Source organism: Mytilus galloprovincialis, chromosome 8, assembly GCF_965363235.1.
Source record: "Mytilus galloprovincialis chromosome 8, xbMytGall1.hap1.1, whole genome shotgun sequence".
NCBI lineage: Eukaryota > Metazoa > Mollusca > Bivalvia > Mytilida > Mytilidae > Mytilus > Mytilus galloprovincialis.
The window spans coordinates 72,845,372-72,868,871 of NC_134845.1; the positions used below are offsets into that span (position 1 = coordinate 72,845,372).

The 23,500-nt window shown below is 32.2% G+C and overlaps 1 protein-coding gene across 1 annotated transcript in view; it reads right to left on the minus strand.

Moving 5' to 3' along the window:
- Window positions 1–269: 269 nt before the first annotated feature.
- LOC143042522 (ATP-dependent DNA helicase Q5-like) overlaps window positions 270–23,500 on the minus strand; it is a 60,186-nt gene continuing 36,955 nt past the window's right edge. Inside the window, exons 10-12 of the mRNA XM_076214886.1 lie at window positions 19,556–19,723; window positions 5,919–5,994; window positions 270–2,876 (exon numbers count right to left, since the gene is read on the minus strand). Coding sequence (XP_076071001.1) covers window positions 2,791–2,876; window positions 5,919–5,994; window positions 19,556–19,723 — 330 coding nt within the window. The 3' untranslated portion in view covers window positions 270–2,790. The remainder of the gene's footprint in view (window positions 2,877–5,918; window positions 5,995–19,555; window positions 19,724–23,500) is intronic.

Sequence of the window (23,500 nt, forward strand, 5' to 3'; positions counted from 1 at the left end):
TAACATTGATATTTCGAGACAATGTATGGTTATTCTATATATATATGTATTACTTCACTTTGTCACAAACTTTTTTTCCCTCCAAAAGATTTCAATATCTTATTTTCAAAAAGTGTTTAATTTTTCTAAAATGAGGCAATAGGATTGGAAGTAGTACCTCTGGCCAAACAGGAGCCAGTCAGTTTTGTTAAAGTGTTGTCCAAATTAGGAAAAAACTTTAAACAAACTGTACACTGACTTTGTACTTACATTCATGTTACACATTCAGCTTCTTCATGTTATATTTATTAAAAAAACACATTTCATTTATACACATAGCATCAGAATAGTTTACAACCATTTTTTAAGATAAATATACTACTGTGGATTCATTTATTTTTGTGGGTATCAATTATCGTGGATAGAGGAAAACTTGCTGTTTCGTGGATATTTGATTTCGTGGTTTAGCAATCTCTGTATACAAAGCCTATGATATTTGTAATTCGTTGAACATTTGATTTCGTGGTTAACCTGTATGTAGATCTACGAAACCCACGAAAATTGGTATCCAACGAATAACAAGAGTGCACACGCTGAAATGTCTCGCCTTCTATACTAATCATTGATATTATGTTGATAGTCCTAAGTATAAAGCTTTATTACAACTGTCTCATAAACTTAACATTAACCAAAATAACTAAACAAAGACCAATGAACCATGAAAATGAGGTCAAGGTCAGATGAACCATGACAGGCAGACATGTACAGCTAACAATGCTTCTATACAACATATATAGTTGACCTATTACTTATAGTTTAAGAAAAATTGACCAAAACACAAAAAATTAACACTGTGCAATGAACCGTGAAAATGAGATCATGGTCAAAAGAAACCTGCGCTACTGACATAAAGATCATAAAATATTTCCATACACCAAATATAGTTAACCTATGGCATATAGTATTAGATAAATAGACCAAAACTCAAAAACTTAACTTTGACCACTGAACCATGAAAATGAGGTCAAGGTCACATGACATCTGCCCGTTAGACATGTACACCTTACAATCATTCCATACAACAAATATAGTAGACCTATTGCATATAGTATGAAAAAAACAGACCAAAACACAAAAATTTAACTATAACCACTGAACCATGAAAATGAGGTCAAGGTCACATGACATCTGCCCGCTAGACATGTACACCTTACAATCATTCCATACAACAAATACAGTAGATCTATTGCATATAGTATGAAAAAAACAGACCAAAACACAAAAATTTAACTATAACCACTGAACCATGAAAATGAGGTCAAGGTCAGATGACACCTGCCAGTTGGACATGTACACCTTACAGTCCTTCCATACACCGAATATACTAGCCCTATTGCTTGTAGTATCTGAGATATGGACTTGACCACCAAAACTTAACCTTGTTCACTGATCCATGAAATGAGGTCGAGGTCAAGTGAAAACTGTCTGACAGACATGAGGACCTTTCAAGGTACGCACATATCAAATATAGTTATCCTATTACTTATAATAAGAGAGAATTCAACATTACAAAAAATCTGAACTTTTTTTTCAAGTGGTCACTGAACCCTGAAAATGAGGTCAAGGACATTGGACATGTGACTGACGGAAACTTCGTAACATGAGGCATCTATATACAAAGTATGAAGCATCCAGGTCTTCCACCTTCTAAAATATAAAGCTTTTAAGAAGTAAGCTAACACCGCCGCCGCCGCCGCCGCCGGATCACTATCCCTATGTCGAGCTTTCTGCAACAAAAGTTGCAGGCTTGACAAAAATGAATCCACAGTATATATGTACATTGTTGGAAAATGTATTATAAAATTTAGTAGAATGAGCTTTAGAAACAGGATTAAAAGAGAGGCTTGCTGAGCTTTTCTCCTGTTTTGTTGCGAGTACAAATACATTTCATATTTTCGACAATGTAAATTTATTGTTAAATCCTGCAATTCATAACAGGTACAGTGCTGGGCTTTAAAATCCAAATCATTGCCTCAGATTTTTCAAAGAAATCGGTTGAAACATGGACCACAAAGAGGACCCTACAATGAACTATTACCATATAAAAGCTTGCTTAACACGGAAATGGATAACAGAAGAAATAAAGCAAAAAATTGTTTGTGTACCTGTTATTTGTACAATAGTTGGCTGATTGCAGGATAAAGAAGATTACAACAATGATAGATTAAGTCTGAATATGAAGGGACGACATAAAAAATAAAGGATACAAAACTTGATTTAATAGTTTGGGGGTGGGTCAAACTTGCTGCAAGTTTTGTTTAATTGACATCAATTTTATATGTATCCTTATTGGTCAATCATTTTTTTCCACATTAAGTTAAGAAGGGGGGTAGGGGGGTCAGTGAAAAAACTATATGAATTAAGTTTTTTATCCTACATTGAACTTTTGATGTCATCCCTATTAACTTCATTTGCATTATACTATGTTTAATTCATTTTCTGTTCAACATTACATAATTATATATAGTTTCCTATAGTAATTGATGTCAACAATAGACAATTATGATGTCACATACAAGATACTGTTTTTTGTACTTCAAGGGTTCTGAATTTGTATACTTTGTCCTGATGATGCAGATCTAATCAATAAAAGATACAATTTACTTAAGTGCTGTTGTCAATGTAGCAGTACACAATGAAGAGATTAAACTGGTCTGAATAGGAATCAAACAGGAGATTTTAACTAATCATGTATAAATTAATAAATAATGCAATCCTCTTTATAAGAAAACATAACAATCTGTTCTTATACTACAGGTTTTCTATGTCATCCACACTATTTATTTCTGTTCGCTTTGAAAAAAGTTGCTTTATGGTTCGTTTCACTTTGTCTTTTACTAAAAAATAAATATTATTATAGTCAACAAGTACTTAATATAAAATACATGTATAAACTAATTATTGCAGTTTAAAACATTTATACAAATTACAATTCATTTTAAAAAGCAAGTCTTTTTTTTTTACAAAAAATTACCTCGTTGTAATACATTTGTACCTGATAATGTGTTATAGTAGTTTTTTTTATTGTCTTTGTAAATTATTAGTTTTACTGATTACTGTGGATCCATTAATATTCATTGGATACTAATTTTCGTGTATTTCGTGGAACAGTGGAATCACAAATTTAAATGTTCAACGAAATACAAGTTTTCTATAGAAATGTATGCAGACTTTACCAAAACCATGAATTCAAATATCCACAAATATGCAAGATTTCATCAATCTACGAAAATTGCTTCCAACGAAAATAAATGACTCCATAGTAGTCTGTATTGGTGATATTCATTTGGCGTGGCTCAGAACTAATACATCCAGTCATTGTGTTAGTGTGCAATGGTAAACTTTTGTATTTTTGTCTTATATTATTGCTTATGTTGTTTGTCTATAAAGATTTTTGTTTTTATTTGTTTACATATTATGTTTGTTTAAATAGTGATTAAGATAATAAATAGCATAATGTTGACTTCTTTGACCCCTACTACTGCCATTTTTACCTATTATCAGGGTTTCCCCTGGGTCCCACCTCTATTGCCAAAACAATATATTTTTCGCCACTTTATTACTTTTTTCACAAAGTAACATAAATATATTTTTCATTTAAAATTTTCCTTCTTTTCTAAGCCCGCCCCCCTCCCCCTAAATAAGATGAGTTAGTAAAGAAGAACTTTTTTTTGTAACTTAAAAGGGGAAAATTCATTTTATTTTGAACAACTTTTCTAAAAGAGGGGGGCCACTTACTTTTAATAATAAAAAAGATATAAGTCCCGGAATAAAACAAAATTCTTGGACATGTTTTGACCATATAATACGTGTACCAGAAAGATGTACAGTTCTTTGGGAAAGTTTCTTCAAAAGAAAAATGTGTGCTCTTTTGTACTAAGAAGTAGTTTTTACAACTTAAAAGACGGAGAGAAGTCAAAAGTTTGCTTCGAACATGTGCGTTGCAAAGTGGTTAATAAATTCTTCATGTTACAGACCCCATTTAACCATATCATTTTGTCAAACAATACAATCAACAGATTTATTAATTAGTCCTTTGTTGTCCATAGCTATAAAATGCAATCAGCTGATTATTGATTTTCTGTTAAAATCTTAACGAGTTCAAGGTGAATTCAGAGAATTGTCTGATCAGGTTAAGACTGAGAAACCCCAAAAAAGTAAATAAACAAGATGGATGAAAATAAATATATTTCTTTTGCCAAGTGACGAATTTTAATTGCCACAATTACTATTTTTTCGCAAATTGCGTAAATGGCGACTGCCAGCCGAAACCCAGCCTATTATGTCTGTTTGTTTTGTTCACACATCGTTGTCAATATAATGGAATTTTATGTGACTGCCATACATGGGAGAGGTTTAGCTAGCTATAAAACCATGTTTACAGAACGTCATGTTTTCCCGGACTGTTTATAATCTTTACACATAATTCCATTGGATATTAGATGTGTACTGGTTGATATTTTAGTCTTATATGCATGATTTTTTTTTATATTTTTATTGGCTCTGAACTAGCTGTCAGTGAGTACTCTGAGATCTATACTTAGTGTCTTTTTGATGTTGATATATATACAAGAACCTGCCTTGTTTTTTTTAATGTATTTCTATTTGTATCCATCTGAAGATTAACACCTTTTTCAACTGATTTTTATAGTTTGTTCTTATGTTGTACTGTTATACCACTGTCACAGGTTAGGGAGAGCGTTTAGCGTACATGTTTAACTCAGACACATCTTTATGATCCTGTCCCAAGTCAGGAGCCTGTAATAAAGTGGTTGTCGTTTGTTGATGTGTTGTATATTTATTTTTCATTAATTATTTTGTTTTCTCTTTTGAATTGTGTTACATTTGTCATTTCGATGCTTACTATAGCTGACTATGTGGTATGGGCTATTGCTCATTGTTGATAGCCTTACGGTGAGCTATAGTTGTTAATTTCTGTGTCATCTGGTCTCTGTTGATGAGTTGTCTCATACCACATCTTCTTTTTTTTTTATAATTAATCCATTGTTTTCTACATAAAAAAATGCCTGAACCAACTAAGAAATATGACAGTTGTTATCCATTCCCTTGATGTGTTTAGAATTTTGATATTGCTATTTGATTAGGAACTTTCTGTTTGGAATTTTCCTCGGAGTTCCATATTTTATTTTTTTCCAAAATGTTGAGGAATTCTTCCAAAATTCAAAACCTTTAAGTAGGTGGTGATACCATATTCTAAATTATTATCAGATTATTAAATACACAAACTGCATTGCTTCAGATCAATATTTAAATTCTTAAACAAAGCCACAAATATACATTGTAGAATTAATCACTATTTAGGAAAATACATCAATAACCAATAAAAGGATGCCGGTAAAAACTGTCAAATTTACTTCAATTAGTATCAACTATTGTCTCCTCACAATTTTATTTTTATGAAAGTAATAGAAATGCTTATGCAATGTGTATTGTAACCTTTAGGCAATCTGTAGATATTTGGAAGGTTTACCTCATGTATATCCATGCGATATCAGCTCTATCAGCACCCCTACCCCACCACCAAATCAATATACCTTTCTCTTTATCTTTACTATCAGCACCCCTACCCCACCACCAAATCAATATACCTTTCTCTTTATCTTTACTATCAGCACCCCTACCCCACCACCAAATCAATTTACCTTTCTCTTTATCTTTACTATCAGCACCCCTACCCCACCACCAAATCAATTTACCTTTCTCTTTATCTTTACTATCAGCACCCCTACCCCACCACCAAATCAATTTACCTTTCTCTTTATCTTTACTATCAGCACCCCTACCCCACCACCAAATCAATTTACCTTTCTCTTTATCTTTACTATCAGCACCCCTACCCCACCACCAAATCAATTTACCTTTCTCTTTATCTTTACTTTCACATTTCTCCAATACTTTGTGTGACAATATTTTGGCAACAGACTTAAATAAATCCTGAAATTAAATAAAAAGACACTGTTCAAACTGTTTAAAATACTTGAGGTGCATTGGATAGATCAATTAACCTTGTGCAAGTGCAGGTATAGATGTTCATGCATGAGGGCCCTCATGGGGTTTTTGATTATGTGATTACTTGGCCGTTTTTTTAATGATTATTTGATTATTGAGCCAAATATTTCATGATTATTTGATTACCTAGGACTGTATTTTTAGTTTATGATTATTTGATTACTAAAGATAAGCAAATATTTAATGATTATGTGATTATATTGGCAAAAAAATGGTGATTATGTGATTACTAGGACCCCCCCATGAGGGGCCTCATGCATAAGACTTGGAATGGTTTTGGAACATACAAATATCAAACCAAAAAGGAATTTTGGTCTGTGTTTTTTAAGTATTTTATATCAACTCAATTTTTGAAACAGTTACATACTATGCTTTGATATTTTATTGAATTAAGTTAACAGATCATTTGCAGACAGATGATTTCTTCACTTTATGATCTGATTATGATCTTAATTTGAAAGCATTTATAACTTCAACACTATCATGATTATAGAGATTGCTGGAGTAATTTTATAAGATAGACATATTCAAATTCATCAGCCAGGTTATAACCATTATACACTGGTGTGAAACTGATCACCGTAACTGCAGTTACGGTGATCCCAACATGGCGGAGCCCAAAACAGGTAAAATCGTCTTTTTGTAATTTCTCCGTGTCACTCAGCTGCTATGTTGATATGTACGATATTGTTGTATGTGTGTGTGTTATTAATATCATATGTGACCTTATTACGGAAATAAAAGCCATTGAAAATTTACAGAAGATCATCGTAACTCCAAAAGAAGATAGTCGTAACTTGTGGAAAAATAACTTGAAAGATAATCGTAATTGTATAAAACATGTCTATGATCATAGTAACTGATTTTGTCAGAAACCTCTGCTAGGAAACTATTTCAGGAAAAAAAAATGTGAAAAGATAACAACAAATGCGTAAACAACATTCGTGATCAAAATTTTTTTCAAGATAATTTAAGTTTGCAACTTTTCATGATCATTTACAAATTTTGGTATACTTTTTGGCACAACCTATATTAAAAATATACAGTCGGACAGCAAGCCCTTAGAAACGACCGTTGTTGATACTTTCTCAAGACAACAATGGGATTGATATTAAAACCCGCCATTCTGAAATTGTGTTAATTTTGCGGAAAAAATAATTTGGCGCCAATTTGTAAGTTTTTCTTTTTTCAGTTTCTTTATTGCCATTAGGGTCAGAAATAGATTTCTTTCGATTTTTTAAGGATGGTTCTTATTATTAAAAGAAAATAATACTTAAACATGTTAAATTGGCCGTCTTTTAACAATTACGTAACGCTGTTGATCGTCGTTTATAAATTTTGCGAAATTGTCTATCATTTTTCTTCTTTTATCACAGATAAACAAAGATTATATATATATACTATACAAAAAATTAATAGTACGTAGGCCTATCTCAAAGTTAAAAAAAAACTTAAGTCTATTATTCTATCACCCCTAAGGAAACCCTGTTTGAACTTAATTCCAAAAGAAAGACATTTTTTGACATTGTAGTTTTTTGGTCTTACACATGGATGTCAACTTCCATTTGAACACAATGTACACACATTTAGTGTGTTTGTTTGAAAAAGTAATGGTGAGTTCAGCTGTGAATATTTGACTGGATTAATTATTCTCTTTAAGTCAGTGAGATGGTGGACTTAACTAAAACTAGGTAAGAAAATCTTATACTGTCTGTGCACAACCTTAACTGCTTAAAATGATTAACACAAAACTCATTCATTGTTTATAATAATATATATTGTGATGAAGTACTCCTGCAAAAGTAAATCAAAAAGTCTTGTCCTAAATTTGAACTTAAAACAATCTCTTTCAGACTAGCAGTATTTTAATCACTCTTATTCAAAGCATGGTCATACTAACATGAAGTGTGACTTACTTATGACTTGTGATCTAAAACATAATTGTTGACTTAATTAGCACCTATTCCAAATAATTATGACGTCTTGCAAGGCTATTTTTTTTTCTACGACAGGAAGGCGTCCCAGAAATTTTTTTAAAATAGCTTTGCAAGACGTCATAATTATTTGGACTAATTAGCACCCAGAAACTGCTCTGAAATACTTTTATATAAATATAGAAATGCATAGTCATTATTTTTTTTTAAATAGAAGAAGAAAAATATTAGACCGAGTCTTTTTATTCTTATTTATTTTCAAGTCCTTTTTTAATTATCTGTGTATTTTATTTGGTAAAGTCCTTAATGTTAACTCATCATCTAAAGCTACACGTATTTTCTACATTGTACTGATGAGTTCCTTTTTGTCGTGTGTAAAAATAAACAATCTACTCGAACAATATGTATACTCTGATACTGATCACAGACTTTGACTTCAATATCTCTATAAGTTAACTGTCAGGGCAGTAACCACATTGAGGCAAATGAGGCAAATGCCTCATGTAAAAAAAAAAAATAAAATATGAAACAAAAGGTTGTTTTCATATCAAATAGTTTTCACGGAAAGTGTCTTGCAAGAAGCAAGTTCTCTTCACTCTCTGGTGTATCCCCTGGATGTTTTTCGTTATCCATGTTTTTATTTTCCCTTTAGTTTTTGTCGAGCCTGCAACTTTTGTTGCAGAAAGCTCGACATAGGGATAGTGATCTGGCGGCGGCGGCGGCTATGGCGGCGGCGTTAGCTCACTTCTTAAAAGCTTTATATTTTAGAAGGTGGAAGACCTGGATGCTTCATACTTTGTATATAGATGCTTCATGTTACGAAGTTTCCGTCAGTCACATGTCCAATGTCCTTGACCTCATTTTCATGGTTCAGTGACCACTTGAAAAAAAAGTTCAAATTTTTTGTAATGTTGAATTCTCTCTTATTATAAGTAATAGGATAACTATATTTGATATGTGCGTACCTTGCAAGGTCCTCGTGTGTGTCAGACAGTTTTCACTTGACCTCGACCTCATTTCATGGATCAGTGAACAAGGTTAAGTGTTGGTGGTCAAGTCCATATCTCAGATACTATAAGCAATAGGGCTAGTATATTCGGTGTATGGAAGGACTGTAAGTTGTACATGTCCAGCTGGCAGGTGTCATCTGACCTTGACCTCATTTTCATGGTTCAGTGGTTATAGTTAAATTTTTGTGTTTTGGTCTTTTTATCTAATGCTATATGCCATAGGTCAACTATATTTGGTGTATGGAAATATTTTATGATCTTTATGTCAGTCGAGCAGGTTTTATTTAACTGTGACCTCATTTTCACGGTTCATTGCACAGTGTTAAGTTTTTGTGTTTTGGTCTATTTTTCTTAAACTATAAGTAATGTGTCAACTATATATGTTGTATAGAAGCATTGTTAGCTGTACCTGTCTGCCTGGCATGGTTCATCTGACCTGGACCTCTTTTTCAAGGTTCATTGGTCTTTGTTTAGTTATCTTGGTTAATGTTAAGTTTATGTGACAGTTGTAATAAAGCTTAGCTTTATACTTAGGACTATCAACATAATATCAATGATTAGTATAGAAGACGAGACATTTCAGCGTGTGCACTCTTGTTAGTTGATGGTCTATTGTTTGTACTTCTGTGTTCCGGGTTTGTCTTTTGTTCATTTATTATCCTACTTTATGACTATAGTCTGAGAGTTGATTTTCATTTGTAAACGTGGTTTTGCAATGTTGAATGTCCACCGATATCCAGAATTGTGCGAGAAATATATTTTAAGAACATGCGATGCTACTCAGTGGACCCAAAAAAATGTCCTTTCTGCATGGATAATTGAAATTGATATCAAAGAATACAAAACAGTTTGTTTTATTGTAAATAAAACTAGATAGCTGACATGGTTTGAATTAAAGTGAGGTCACATATTTCCCGGTATCAAATAATTTGAAGAAAAAAAACAAGGTATTGCCATATATGACCTTTTACATTGAAAGGTTAAACTTACATTAAGTCGTGTTGAGATCCTTTAACAGATAATAAAGCAGTATGGGGACATAATCGTACACAAAGTCAATGCATAGAAAAAATGTGTTCCTGCTCTTCATCTTGTTAATTACCGGATGGTCTTCAACAATACTTTTAAAGAATCATTAACACCGTAAAAGATCGCAAAACAAGGTAAAGATGGTCCCTAGTGTGCACTTAAGCAGTACTAGTACTTAAAGTATAATACTGCAATGTCACTATATTTAAATCTAGTCATAAAAAAATCACCAAAGTCTAATCACAATACAAGACAAGAACAGATAGACAGATACGGTATTAATAATTATGAGAATTACGATTTTTACTTTATCCTACATATCGGTCTTTTAATGTTGTCTCTAATACCTAAAAGTCTTAAATTAGAATGAATCTTTGTTTTTGCTTTGGGACCTGATTGTCGAAAATAATATCTAAAAATTAATTAAGCCGCTTCAATGCAAGAAAGAGTCTTGGAAACGCTCAGAATGCACGATTTTGCGTTATTTTTCTCAGAGCTTCTGGGGGCCCGCCTCCAGACCCCTCGCCCAAAAATTTTCGAATATATTTTGCCTCACTATTAAAAGAGGCTAGTTACGGCCCTGACTGTAAATTGAATACCTGCAGTCAGACAATTATATTAAGGTAGATCATAAGTATATATCTTTTTAGACAGAATTTTCTTATTATTTGCCAAAATGAAGATTTTACTATGCTTTTTTCAAAAATATGATAAAAAGTATGGGTCACTGTTCAATTTTTCAAGCTATGAGTTGATAAAAATGGTACGATTGTTTATGAAAAAACACATTTGTGTGCTTAAAAAAATTTCTATGAGATAGAATTTTAAAATAAATTGTGAGAAGATACGTTTTATAATATGTTTTAAGAAAATAAAAAGAACCAGGTGCTCCGCAGGGCGCAGCTTTATACGACCGCAGAGGTCGAACCCTGAACAGTTGGGGCAAGTATGAACAAAACATTCAAGCGTGATACAGCTCTGAATTTGGATTGTGATCAAATTTTTGACATTACATGGTTTTTTTTTACACAAAACAAATGTCAAGATTTTACAAATCAATTAAAGATTTCTTCTTCAAACTCTTTAAATCTAAAATTAAATAGTTGACACAGCATAGGTTTCTGACACAGAATGAATGTGGTCTAATGAACTTAAAAGTTTTTTTTTGCCTTTGAGCAATTCACTATGCTGTTGAATATTAATCCTCTCAAAAAAATGTTTGAAGAAATTTTCTTTTTATTTATGAAATCTGAAATGAGAAAAAATTAAACCCCCCCCCCCCCTCTTTTTTTCACATCCCTGCTTCCCTTTTTCAAAAACTGATATCAATTCAAATTTCTAATGGAGTTTGCAACAATAACTACTCTTTTAAATACATCATAAAATATTAAAATGTAAAATAAAGTGCTTGTTATCACTGAATGGTAAAGATTGGTTGGTAGTAAAAGTGAATATACATTGTTTATTGTATAAAACAATAAAAAAAACTTCATCAGCAACATTTTATATTGGCAAATTTCCAATGAAGTTATTTACATAAAGTTATTGGTAAATAAAAATAGAAAATGACATCATAGTCATGTCTGGCAAATATCCAACATACATTATCTAAAAACATTTTAGATAAGATAAGGAAAAAAAGTTTCATCAGCAACATTTTATATTGGCAAATTTCCAATGAAGTTATTTACATAAAGTTATTGGCAAATAAAAATAGAAAATGACATCATAGTCATGTCTGGCAAATTTCCAACATATATTATCAACTACTATTCTATACAAAGAAAGATAACTCCAATTGAAAATTAATTGCTATTGCACAATATTGTGCAATTAGATATTTCTTGCTATTGTGCAATACTGTGCAATTGAAAATTTCTTGCTATTGCACAATACTTGATATGGAATCCTGATTTGGACCAACTTGAAAACTGGGCCCATAATCAAAAATCAAAGTACATATTTAGATAAAGCATATCAAATAAGCCCAAGAATTTAATTTTTGTTAAAATCAAACTTAGTTTAATTTTGGACCCTTTGGACCTTAATGTAGACCAATTTGAAAACTGGACCAAAAATTAAGAATCTACATACACAGTTAGATTTGGCATATCAAAGAACCCATTTATTCAATTTTTGATGAAATCAAACAAAGTTTAATTTTGGACCCCCATTTGGACCAACTTGAAAACTAGGCCAATAATTAAAAATCTAAGTACATTTTTAAATTCAGCATATCAAAGAACCCCAAAGATTCAATTTTTGTTAAAATCAAACTAAGTTTAATTTTGGACCCTTTGGACCTTAATGTAGACCAATTTGAAAACGGGACCAAAAATTAAGAATCTACATACATAGTTAGATTCGGCATATCAAAGAACCCCAATTATTCAATTTTTGATGAAATCACACAAAGTTCAATTTTGGACCCTTTGGGCCCCTTATTCCTAAACTGTTAGGACCAAAACTCCCAAAATCAAACCCAACCTTCCTTTTATGGTCATAAACCTTGTATTTAAATTTCATAGATTTCTATTTACTTATACTAAAGTTATGGTGCAAAAACCAAAAATAATGCTTATTTGGGCCCCTTTTTGGCCCCTAATTCATAAACTGTTGTGACCTCAACTCCAAAAATCAATCCCAACCTTCCTTTAGTGGTCATAAACCTTGTGTTAAAATTTCATTGATTTCTATTTACTTATACTAAAGTTATTGTGCGAAAACCAAGAATAATGCTTATTTGGGCCCTTTTTTGGCCCTTAATTCCTAAACTGTTGGAACCAAAACTCCCAAAATCAATCCCAACCTTCCTTTTGTGGTCATAAACCTTGTGTCAAAATTTCATAGATTTCTATTAACTTAAACTAAAGTTATGGTGCGAAAACCAAGAAAATGCTTATTTGGGCCCTTTTTGGCCCCTAATTCCTAAAATATTGGGACCAAAACTCCCAAAATCAATACCAACCTTCCTTTTATGGTCATAAACCTTGTGTTAAAATTTCATAGATTTCTATTCACTTTTACTAAAGTTAGAGTGCGAAAACTAAAAGTATTCGGACGACGACGACGCCGACGCCGACGCCAACGTGATAGCAATATACGACGAAAATTTTTTCAAAATTTGCGGTCGTATAAAAACTGAACACTGAGCAATGAACCTTGAAAATGAGGTCATGATCAAGGTAAAATAAAACCTGTGTAACTAGCATATAGATCATAAAATATTTCCATACACCAAATATAATTGACCTATTGCATACAGTATTAGAAAAAAAAAAATCAAAAACTTACCTTAACTTGTTTATTTGCTTTTTGGCCTTGAATGTTTGTCTCTGATATTTTATTAACAGTGCATTTGCATTCAGATATCTCAGATCAAATTTATTCGTTCATAGTGTGTTAATTTACGTTTTTGATTGAGTTAAGCCTTCCAATTGATATTTTATTGTGTGTTTTTTCTATGTTGTGATGTTATGCTATTGTTTCAGAAAAAGGGAGAAGGTTTGGTACCATTAAAACGTTTAATCCCGCTGCAAATGTTTGCACCTGTCCTAAGTCAGGAATCTGATGTACAGTAGTTGTCGTTTGTTTATGTTATTTATACGTGTATCTCGTTTCTCCTTTTTTATATAGATTAGACAGTTGGTTTTCCCTTTTGAATGGTTTTACACTAGTAATTTTGGGGCCCTTTATAGCTTGTTCTTCGGTGTGAGCCAAGGCTCTGTGTTGAAGGCCGTACATTGAACTATAATGGTTTACTTTTATAAATTGTTATTTGGATGGAGAGTTGTCTTGTTGGCACTCACACCACATCTTCCTATATCTATTCGATCACTGAACCATGAAAATGAGGTCAAGGTCAGATGACACCTGCCAGCTAGATATGTACACCTTACAATCATTCCATACACCAAATAAAGTAGACCTATTGCATACAGTATAAGAAAAACAGACCAAAACACAACCAGGTGCTCCGCAGGGCGCAGCTTTATACGACCGCAGAGGTCGAACCCTGAACAGTTGGGGCAAGTATGGACAAAACATTCAAGCGTGATACAGCTCTGAATTTGGATTGTGATCAAATTTTTGACATTACATGGGTTTTTTTTTACACAAAACAAATTTCAAGATTTTACAAATCAATTAAAGATTTCTTCTTCAAACTTTTTAAATCTAAAATTAAATAGTTGACACAGCATAGGTTTCTGACACAGAATGAATGTGGTCTAATGAACTTAAAAGTTTTTTTTTGCCTTTGAGCAATTCACTATGCTGTTGAATATTAATCCTCTCAAAAAAATGTTTGAAGAAATTTTCTTTTTATTTATGAAATCTGAAATGAGAAAAATTTAAACCCCCCCCCCTTTTTTCACATCCTTGTTTCCCTTTTTCCAAAACTGATATCAATTCAAATTTCTAATGGAGTTTGCAACAATAACTACTCTTTTAAATACATCATAAAATATTAAAATGTAAAATAAAGTGCTTGTTATCACTGAATGGTAAAGATTGGTTGGTAGTAAAAGTGAATATACATTGTTTATTGTATAAAACAATAAAAAAAACTTCATCAGCAACATTTTATATTGGCAAATTTCCAATGAAGTTATTTACATAAAGTTATTGGCAAATAAAAATAGAAAATGACATCATAGTCATGTCTGGCAAATGTCCAACATACATTATCTAAAAACATTTTAGATAAGATAAGGAAAAAAAGCTTCATCAGCAACATTTTATATTGGCAAATTTCCAATGAAGTTATTTACATAAAGTTATTGGCAAATAAAAATAGAAAATGACATCATAGTCATGTCTGGCAAATTTCCAACATATATTATCAACTACTATTCTATACAAAGAAAGATAACTCCAATTGAAAATTAATTGCTATTGCACAATGTTGTGCAATTAGATATTTCTTGCTATTGTGCAATACTGTGCAATTGAAAATTTCTTGCTATTGCACAATACTTGATATGGAATCCTGATTTGGACCAACTTGAAAACTGGGCCCATAATCAAAAATCAAAGTACATATTTAGATAAAGCATATCAAATAAGCCCAAGAATTTAATTTTTGTTAAAATCAAACTTAGTTTAATTTTGGACCCTTTGGACCTTAATGTAGACCAATTTGAAAACTGGACCAAAAATTAAGAATCTACATACACAGTTAGATTTGGCATATCAAAGAACCCATTTATTCAATTTTTGATGAAATCAAACAAAGTTTAATTTTGGACCCCCATTTGGACCAACTTGAAAACTAGGCCAATAATTAAAAATCTAAGTACATTTTTAAATTCAGCATATCAAAGAACCCCAAGGATTCAATTTTTGTTAAAATCAAACTAAGTTTAATTTTGGACCCTTTGGACCTTAATGTAGACCAATTTGAAAACAGGACCAAAAATTAAGAATCTACATACATAGTTAGATTCGGCATATCAAAGAACCCCAATTATTCAATTTTTGATGAAATCACACAAAGTTCAATTTTGGACCCTTTGGGCCCCTTATTCCTAAACTGTTAGGACCAAAACTCCCAAAATCAAACCCAACCTTCCGTTTATGGTCATAAACCTTGTGTTTAAATTTCATAGATTTCTATTCACTTAAACTAAAGTTATAGTGCGAAAACCAAGAAAATGCTTATTTGGGCCCTTTTTGGCCCCTTATTCCTAAAATGTTGGGACCAAAACTCCCAAAATCAATCCCAACCTTCCTTTTGTGGTCATAAACCTTGTGTTAAAATTTCATTGATTTCTATTCACTTTTACTAAAGTTAGAGTGCGAAAACTAAAAGTATTCAGACGACGACGACGACGACGACGACGCCAACATGATAGCAATATACGACCAAAAAATTAAAATTTTTGCGGTCGTATAAAAACTTAACTGTAACCACTGAACCATGAAAATGAGGTCAAGGTCAGATGACACCTGCCAGTTGGACATGTACACCTTACAGTTCTTCCATACATGAATATACTAGACCTATTGCTTATAGTATCTGAGATATGGACTTGACCATCAAAAATTAACCATGTTCACTGATCCATGAAATGAGGTTGAGGTCAAGTGAAAACTGTCTGATGGGCATGAGGACCTTGCAAGGTACGCACATACCAAATAAAGTTATCCTATTACTAATAATAAGAGAGAACTTAACATTACAAAAAATCTTAACTTTTTTTCCAAGTAGTCACTGAACCATGAAAATGAGGTCAAGGACATTGAACATGTGACTGACAGAAACTTCGTAACATAAGGCATCCAGGTCTTCCACCTTCTAAAATATAATCCTGCATAATCAGCTTTAAAAGAGGGACGAAAGATACCAGAGGGAAAGCCCCCGAAATGATGTGTGTTAGTTTACGCTGCCGCCGCCTCCAGATCACTATCCCTATGTCGAGTTTTCTGCAACAAAAGTCGCAGGCTTGAAAAAAACCATTCGTGATTGAGAAGAAAATTGTCATTTTACTTGTTTCTATTAACTTTTATAAATTTTACCATAATACCCAAAATTGACAACAACACTTCGAGTGGTCTGCAATTTTATTTGCTATGGTCTACATGTTTCGCCTGCAAGGCAGGCTTCATCAGGACAATTTTTATACAGAAATTAATCCCTGAAGTACTCAAAGTGGTGAAATTTGACGTCGTCATGGTGAGAGAAACAATGAAAAGTGAAAGTAGCAATACAGAGTTATAAATAGATATAAAGAGAAATATAGAAAATTAAGAAAATTAAAGTTTGTTTACAATGTAACTTGAGTTCGTTTTACTATTATATGATACATGAAATTGTTCTAAAGGCTTGGTATCTAATTGGACAACTTCCCATGGTTCCTACCACTTCGCAAGGCTTCTCTTCCAACATAATTTGACAACCCTGCATACCAAGGTATCCACTTCAGGGACTCTAACGAAATGATTCACACAGGCGTTGGTTCACCACATGGAGTTTTATAAATTTTGTTACTATAGTAAACATTACAGTAAGCATTTATCGCCTTCTCTAACAAAAAGTTGACAGATGATGATGATGGACTACAAGTCTACAACTGATGACAAGTGATGGCAAAAGCTCTATGGGCCAGGTCAGTTAAAATCAAGAATTAACATGACTTCCATCAATGTCATTTGGGGAGAAAACAAAATTCTCCCCAGGGCACAGCTTAATACAACTGCCCTTATCAGTTGGGCAAGTATGAACATCATGGTTAGAATCAGCAAATAAGGACCCCAAAGAATTTATTAATTTTTGATGAAATCATACAAACTCATTTTGGACCCTTAGGATATCAATGTTGACCAATTCATAAACAGGGCTCAAAATCCAAAATATAAAAAACTTCAAGACTTTGAAATAAATCTCATTGAAATTGGTCAAGAAATAAGCAATTTATACAAAGTATTAGAAAAGTATTGTTTTTGGACTTTTTTCTTAAAAGATTAGAGCCCCCAAAATCAATCCAAACCTTTTTTTTATATGGAACATTGTTGTGCAATTTCATAATGATCCATATACTTTAAGGGTAATATTCTTTACAAAACACAAACATGTTGGCATTCACCTAAAAAGTAACCAAACCATTAAACAGACTTATTCAGAAAGAATAAAGTTTCTATAAAATTGAGAATGGAAATGGGGAATGTGTCAAAGCAACAACAACCCAACCATAGAGCAATCAACAGCCGAAGGCCACCAATGGGTCTTCAATGTACCGAGAAACTCCCTCAGCTGGCTCCTGAACAAATATGTATACTAGTACAGTGATAATGAACGTCATAATAAACTCCAAATTATACACTAGAAACTAAAATAAAATCATACAAGACTTACAATGGCCAGAGGCTCCTGACTTGGGACAGGCGCATAATTGCGGTGGGGTTAAACATGTTTTTTGAGATCTCAACCATCCCCCTATACCTCTAGCCAATGTAGAAAAAACAAACGCACAACAATATGCAATACTATACTGTTTTCTGGTCATTAAGAATGGAATATTTTGGTATCAATATTGATTCACTCATAGGGTCTTTTCATAGAAACAAACACATTTTTTTCTAAAAACCAGTTGTTGGCATGATATGGGTTAGGTTGTTCTCATATATATATTTTATGATGGTATGATACTAAACAACTAACAGGAGGGATTGTGCTCGACTTTGTTTAACCCGTCACATTTTTGGCATTTGTAAGTCTTGTATGTGTTTTTTATTTTAATTCATTTATATGTTTTGAATTATGATGTCCATAATCACTGAACTAGAACACATTTTTATGTAGGGGCCAGCTGAGGCCCACCTCAAGGTGCAGGATTTTCTCGTTGCAATGAAGACCCATTGGTGGCCTGTGGCTGTTTTTTGCTCTTTGTTTGGGTTGTTGTCTTTTTGACACGTTCCCCATTTCCATTCTCAATTTTAATTATCCTCAAGTTATTGTCTTGAACAATCTCAATGGAAATGAGATGTGCCAATGCTGATACAACTGCATACCAAATACTATTGACTTAAGTTCCCTTTAAACAAACCTAAACACAAACTAAAACATGTAAACTAAGCAAAATTCGAAGTCAATAGACCATAACTGAGGGGGCAGAGCCAAATAAAGTCCATGGAAATGAGATCTACCAATGCTTATACAACTGCATACCAATTATCATTGATCTACCACTAGTGGTTTACCATAAACCGGCATAATCACAAACTAATACATGACAACAAAGCATCAGTTTCAAAGCAAATAGACCATACCTGAGGGTGCAGGCAGTGGGGATCCAGAACTTTTTGTAAAAGGGAGGGGGGGGGTATGGGCGCGCTGAGTGACCTGCTCTGCTCCAGTCAGACAAATATCTTTGACCTAACACTTCACAATGAACTAGACCTAATCAAAAACTAATACATTGTTGACACCGCCGCCAGAAACAGCATACCTATTTCTCGCTTTTTTACTTTGTCAATCGAGACAAAAACTACTTTGGTTCACATGTATACGCTATTCAAAATCTAATACATTAACCACTCAAGATTTTTCTAGCAGTGAATATAAGGTTTTTGGTAAAGATGATTCACTACTAAGAGGAGAGAAATTTATAATCATATGATCAGTTTTTATATCCTATTGTAAATTTAATTAAATCTTTATCTTTAATCTAACTTATAACTAAAAATGCTTGAATTTATAAGGTTTCTATCTTTCTTTATCATATACTTAGTAAATACAAGTAAATTATATGTGTAATACATTCCAGGTCAATCGTATTCACAGTTGCAAAGGCTTCTAATCTGTATGTTATCATGTCATAAGTTAAACTTCAGGTATTATGATAAAGTGAATATTATATGGCTTAATTCTCAATATCCACAATGTATCCTAAACTTCTTGTGAACAATTGGTATCTCAGAGGGTGTGAAATTGAAAAAAAAACATTTCTTATTCTTTTGACACTCTTTCTATAGTTATATCTAATTATATATTATTTTTATTTATGATTTTACCTTAGAAACAAATTTTCCAGCAGAAAAGTGTGGTGTGAGATATTTGACAACAAGATCTGCTGTCATCTTCAAATCTTTTCCATTAGGCTTACTTTCTGGTCCTCTATTAACATTGGTTGTTACAGTACTGCATTCTAGTCTTCGTTTTTTACTGTCTGTGTCTTTGCACTGGTGAAGAAAGTAAATAAAATTGTGTAATCTTTTTTTCCAATTAAAAAAAAAGAAAAACTTTTTTTCCAATTAAAAAAAAAAAGAAAAAAAGAAAGATATTGAATTTGTATGGTAGATAGGAGCATTTTAGGTGCATGATATAAATTGAAAATAAAGTCATATACTTAAGAAATAATTGATGCAAGCTATACTTTATTGTAGTTTTAACATGGGTAGGCATTATATTTGTGATTATTTTTGCCCGAGCAATAGTGAGGATACCACAATGTAATGACTAACCTTATTAAAACTACAATAAAGTATAGATGGCAACAATTATTTATATTCTGATTAGGACAATTTAGGTTATTTCTATTTCCAATGTGTTAAAGCATAGAGTGTGTGTGAAGGCTCTTCCATGAACCTCCCTAGCTTGTTTGTAAACAAGCAAACGACTGGCAATGTGATTTTTCAGAGGGAGGAATTTTGAACAGCCAGCATGGATGGTTGTCGAATCTAGCATGTCTAGGTCAAATATGTCAATTTCAAATTGCAACACATTACAGTCATAATAAATGAATTAGTAACAACATGTGCATCATTCAAGAGTTTGGAAGTGTTTTAAGTTAATGATATATTAAATGCATGCCAATTTGAATAAAAACATTATTCTGCAGTAGTCAATATATGCATGTGCAAACAAATTTTATTGGATTTAGAGCATGGGTTTATTCACAAATTGAAAGAAGCACGTCATATTAGAATACATTATATGTGTGGAAGGAGAACCACTGTACCTCAAAACCAACCAGATGCTCCGCAGGGCGCAGCTTTATACGACCTCAGAGCTTGAAACCTGAACGGTTGGGGCAAGTATGGACACAACATTCAAGCTGGATTCAGCTCTTAATTTGGATTGTGATTAAATAGTTGACACAGCATATGTTTCTGACACAGAATGAATGTGGTCTAATGAACTTAAAATTTTTGTTTGCCTTTGAGCAATTCACTATGCTGTTGACTATTAATCCTCTCAAAAAAATGTTTGAAGAAATTTTCTTTTTATTTATGAAATCTGAAATGAGAAAAATTGAACCTCCCCCCCCCCCCCCAATTTTTTTTTTCACATCCCCCTTTCCGTTATTCCAAATCTGATCTCAATTCAAATTTATAATGGAGTTTGAAACAATAACTACTCATTTAAATACATCATAAAATATTAAAATGTAAAACTAGAGGCTCTAAAGAGCCTGTGTCGCTCACCTTGGTCTATGTGAATATTAAACAATGGACACAGATGGATTCATGACAAAATTGTGTTTTGGTGATGGTGATGTGTTTGTAGATCTTACTTTACTAAACATTCTTGCTGCTTACAATTATCTCTATCTATAACAGTACTTTCTGTGGAAAATGTTATTGAAAATCTTCAAATTTTAAGAAAATTGTTAAAAATTGACTATGAAGGGCAATAACTCCTTAGGGGGTCAATTGACTATTTTGGTCATACTGACTTATTTTTAGTTCTTACTTTGCTGTACATTATTATTAGTAGAGAAGGCTCATTTAAGCTTTTGTAAATTTATACTTGGAGTAAGTAAAAAAGCAACAAATATTGCAGTTATGGGTGAACTGGGCAGATATCCTCTATTTTTGGAGGTTTTGTTAAATATGTTTAAATATTATATACGTTTAAAAAAATCTGATGACTTATTATTAAAAGAGGCTTTCAACCTCTCAAAATCTCTACATGATGAGCAGAAAAAGAGCTGGTATACCAGTATTCAAACTTTATTTAAATACTTTAGCATCAATGAAAATTATATTTGCAGGAAAATTTTAGATATAGACATTATTTAACAAAATTCCGTATCAGTGCTCACGATTTAGAGATTGAGAGGGGAAGGTACAAAAATCTGACAGTGTCAGAACGTATCTGTAAATTGTGCGGTACTGAGGTTGAGGATGAAATTCATTTTCTTCTTCAGTGCCACAAACTTTCAAATATTCGTTTCAACTTTTTAAATGAAATAAAACAACGGTTTAAAAATTTTAGTGGTTTAGATATTAAATCACAATTTATTTGGCTAATGTCCTCTGAAGATACTTTCATACTCCAGAAACTCGGAGAATTATTGGAAAATTTATCCTCATATAGGAAAGTTTCCTTAAATGATATATAGATATAGAAATGCCCAGTGACCCCCCTTATATTATTAAACATTGTGCTTGTTGTATTCTTGTACTTGTCTTAATAAATATTTTTAGGTTTGGTTGTTTTTTTTTGTTTTTTTGTTGTTTTTTTTATAACATTGTGTCTTAATCATATTGAATCACTTGTAATCATTTGTATGTAATTAATGTTGATTGTTCTGCTCCTTGTGGGCGCTTTGATTAGCAATAAATATATTTGAATTTGAATTTGAATTTATTGCTGTTTACAGTTTATCTCTATCTATAATAATATTCAAGATAATAACAAAACCAGGTGCTCCGCAGGGCACAGCTTTATACGACCCAAGAGGTCGAACCCTGAACAGTTGGGGCAAGTATGGACAAAACATTCAAGCGTGATACAGCTCTGAATTAGGATTGTGATCAAATTTTTGACATTACATGGTTTTTTTTTACACAAAACAAATGTCAAGATTTTACAAATCAATTAAAGATTTCTTCTTCAAACTTTTTAAATCTAAAATTAAATAGTTGACACAGCATAGGTTTCTGACACAGAATGAATGTGGTCTAATGAACTTAAAACTTTTTTTTTGCCTTTGAGCAATTCACTATGCTGTTGAATATTAATCCTCTCAAAAAAATGTTTAAAGAAATTTTCTTTTTATTTATGAAATCTGAAATGAGAAAAATTTAAACCCCCCCCCCTTTTTTTTTTCACATCCCCGTTTCCCTTTTTCCAAAACTGATATCAATTCAAATTTCTAATGGAGTTTGCAACAATAACTACTCTTTTAAACACATCATAAAATATTAAAATGTAAAATAAAGTGCTTGTTATCACTGAATGGTAAAGATTGGTTGGTAGTAAAAGTGAATATACATTGTTTATTGTATAAAACAATAAAAAAAACTTCATCAGCAACATTTTATATTGGCAAATTTCCAATGAAGTTATTTACATAAAGTTATTGGCAAATAAAAATAGAAAATGACATCATAGTCATGTCTGGCAAATGTCCAACATACATTATCTAAAAACATTTCAACTACTATTCTATACAAAGAAAGATAACTCCAATTGAAAATTAATTGCTATTGCACAATATTGTGCAATTAGATATTTCTTGCTATTGTGCAATACTGTGCAATTGAAAATTTCTTGCTATTGCACAATACTTGATATGGAATCCTGATTTGGACCAACTTGAAAACTGGGCCCATAATCAAAAATCAAAGTACATATTTAGATAAAGCATATCAAATAAGCCCAAGAATTTAATTTTTGTTAAAATCAAACTTAGTTTAATTTTGGACCCTTTGGACCTTAATGTAGACCAATTTGAAAACTGGACCAAAAATTAAGAATCTACATACACAGTTAGATTTGGCATATCAAAGAACCCATTTATTCAATTTTTGATGAAATCAAACAAAGTTTAATTTTGGACCCCCATTTGGACCAACTTGAAAACTAGGCCAATAATTAAAAATCTAAGTACATTTTTAAATTCAGCATATCAAAGAACCCCAAGGATTCAATTTTTGTTAAAATCAAACTAAGTTTAATTTTGGACCCTTTGGACCTTAATGTAGACCAATTTGAAAACAGGACCAAAA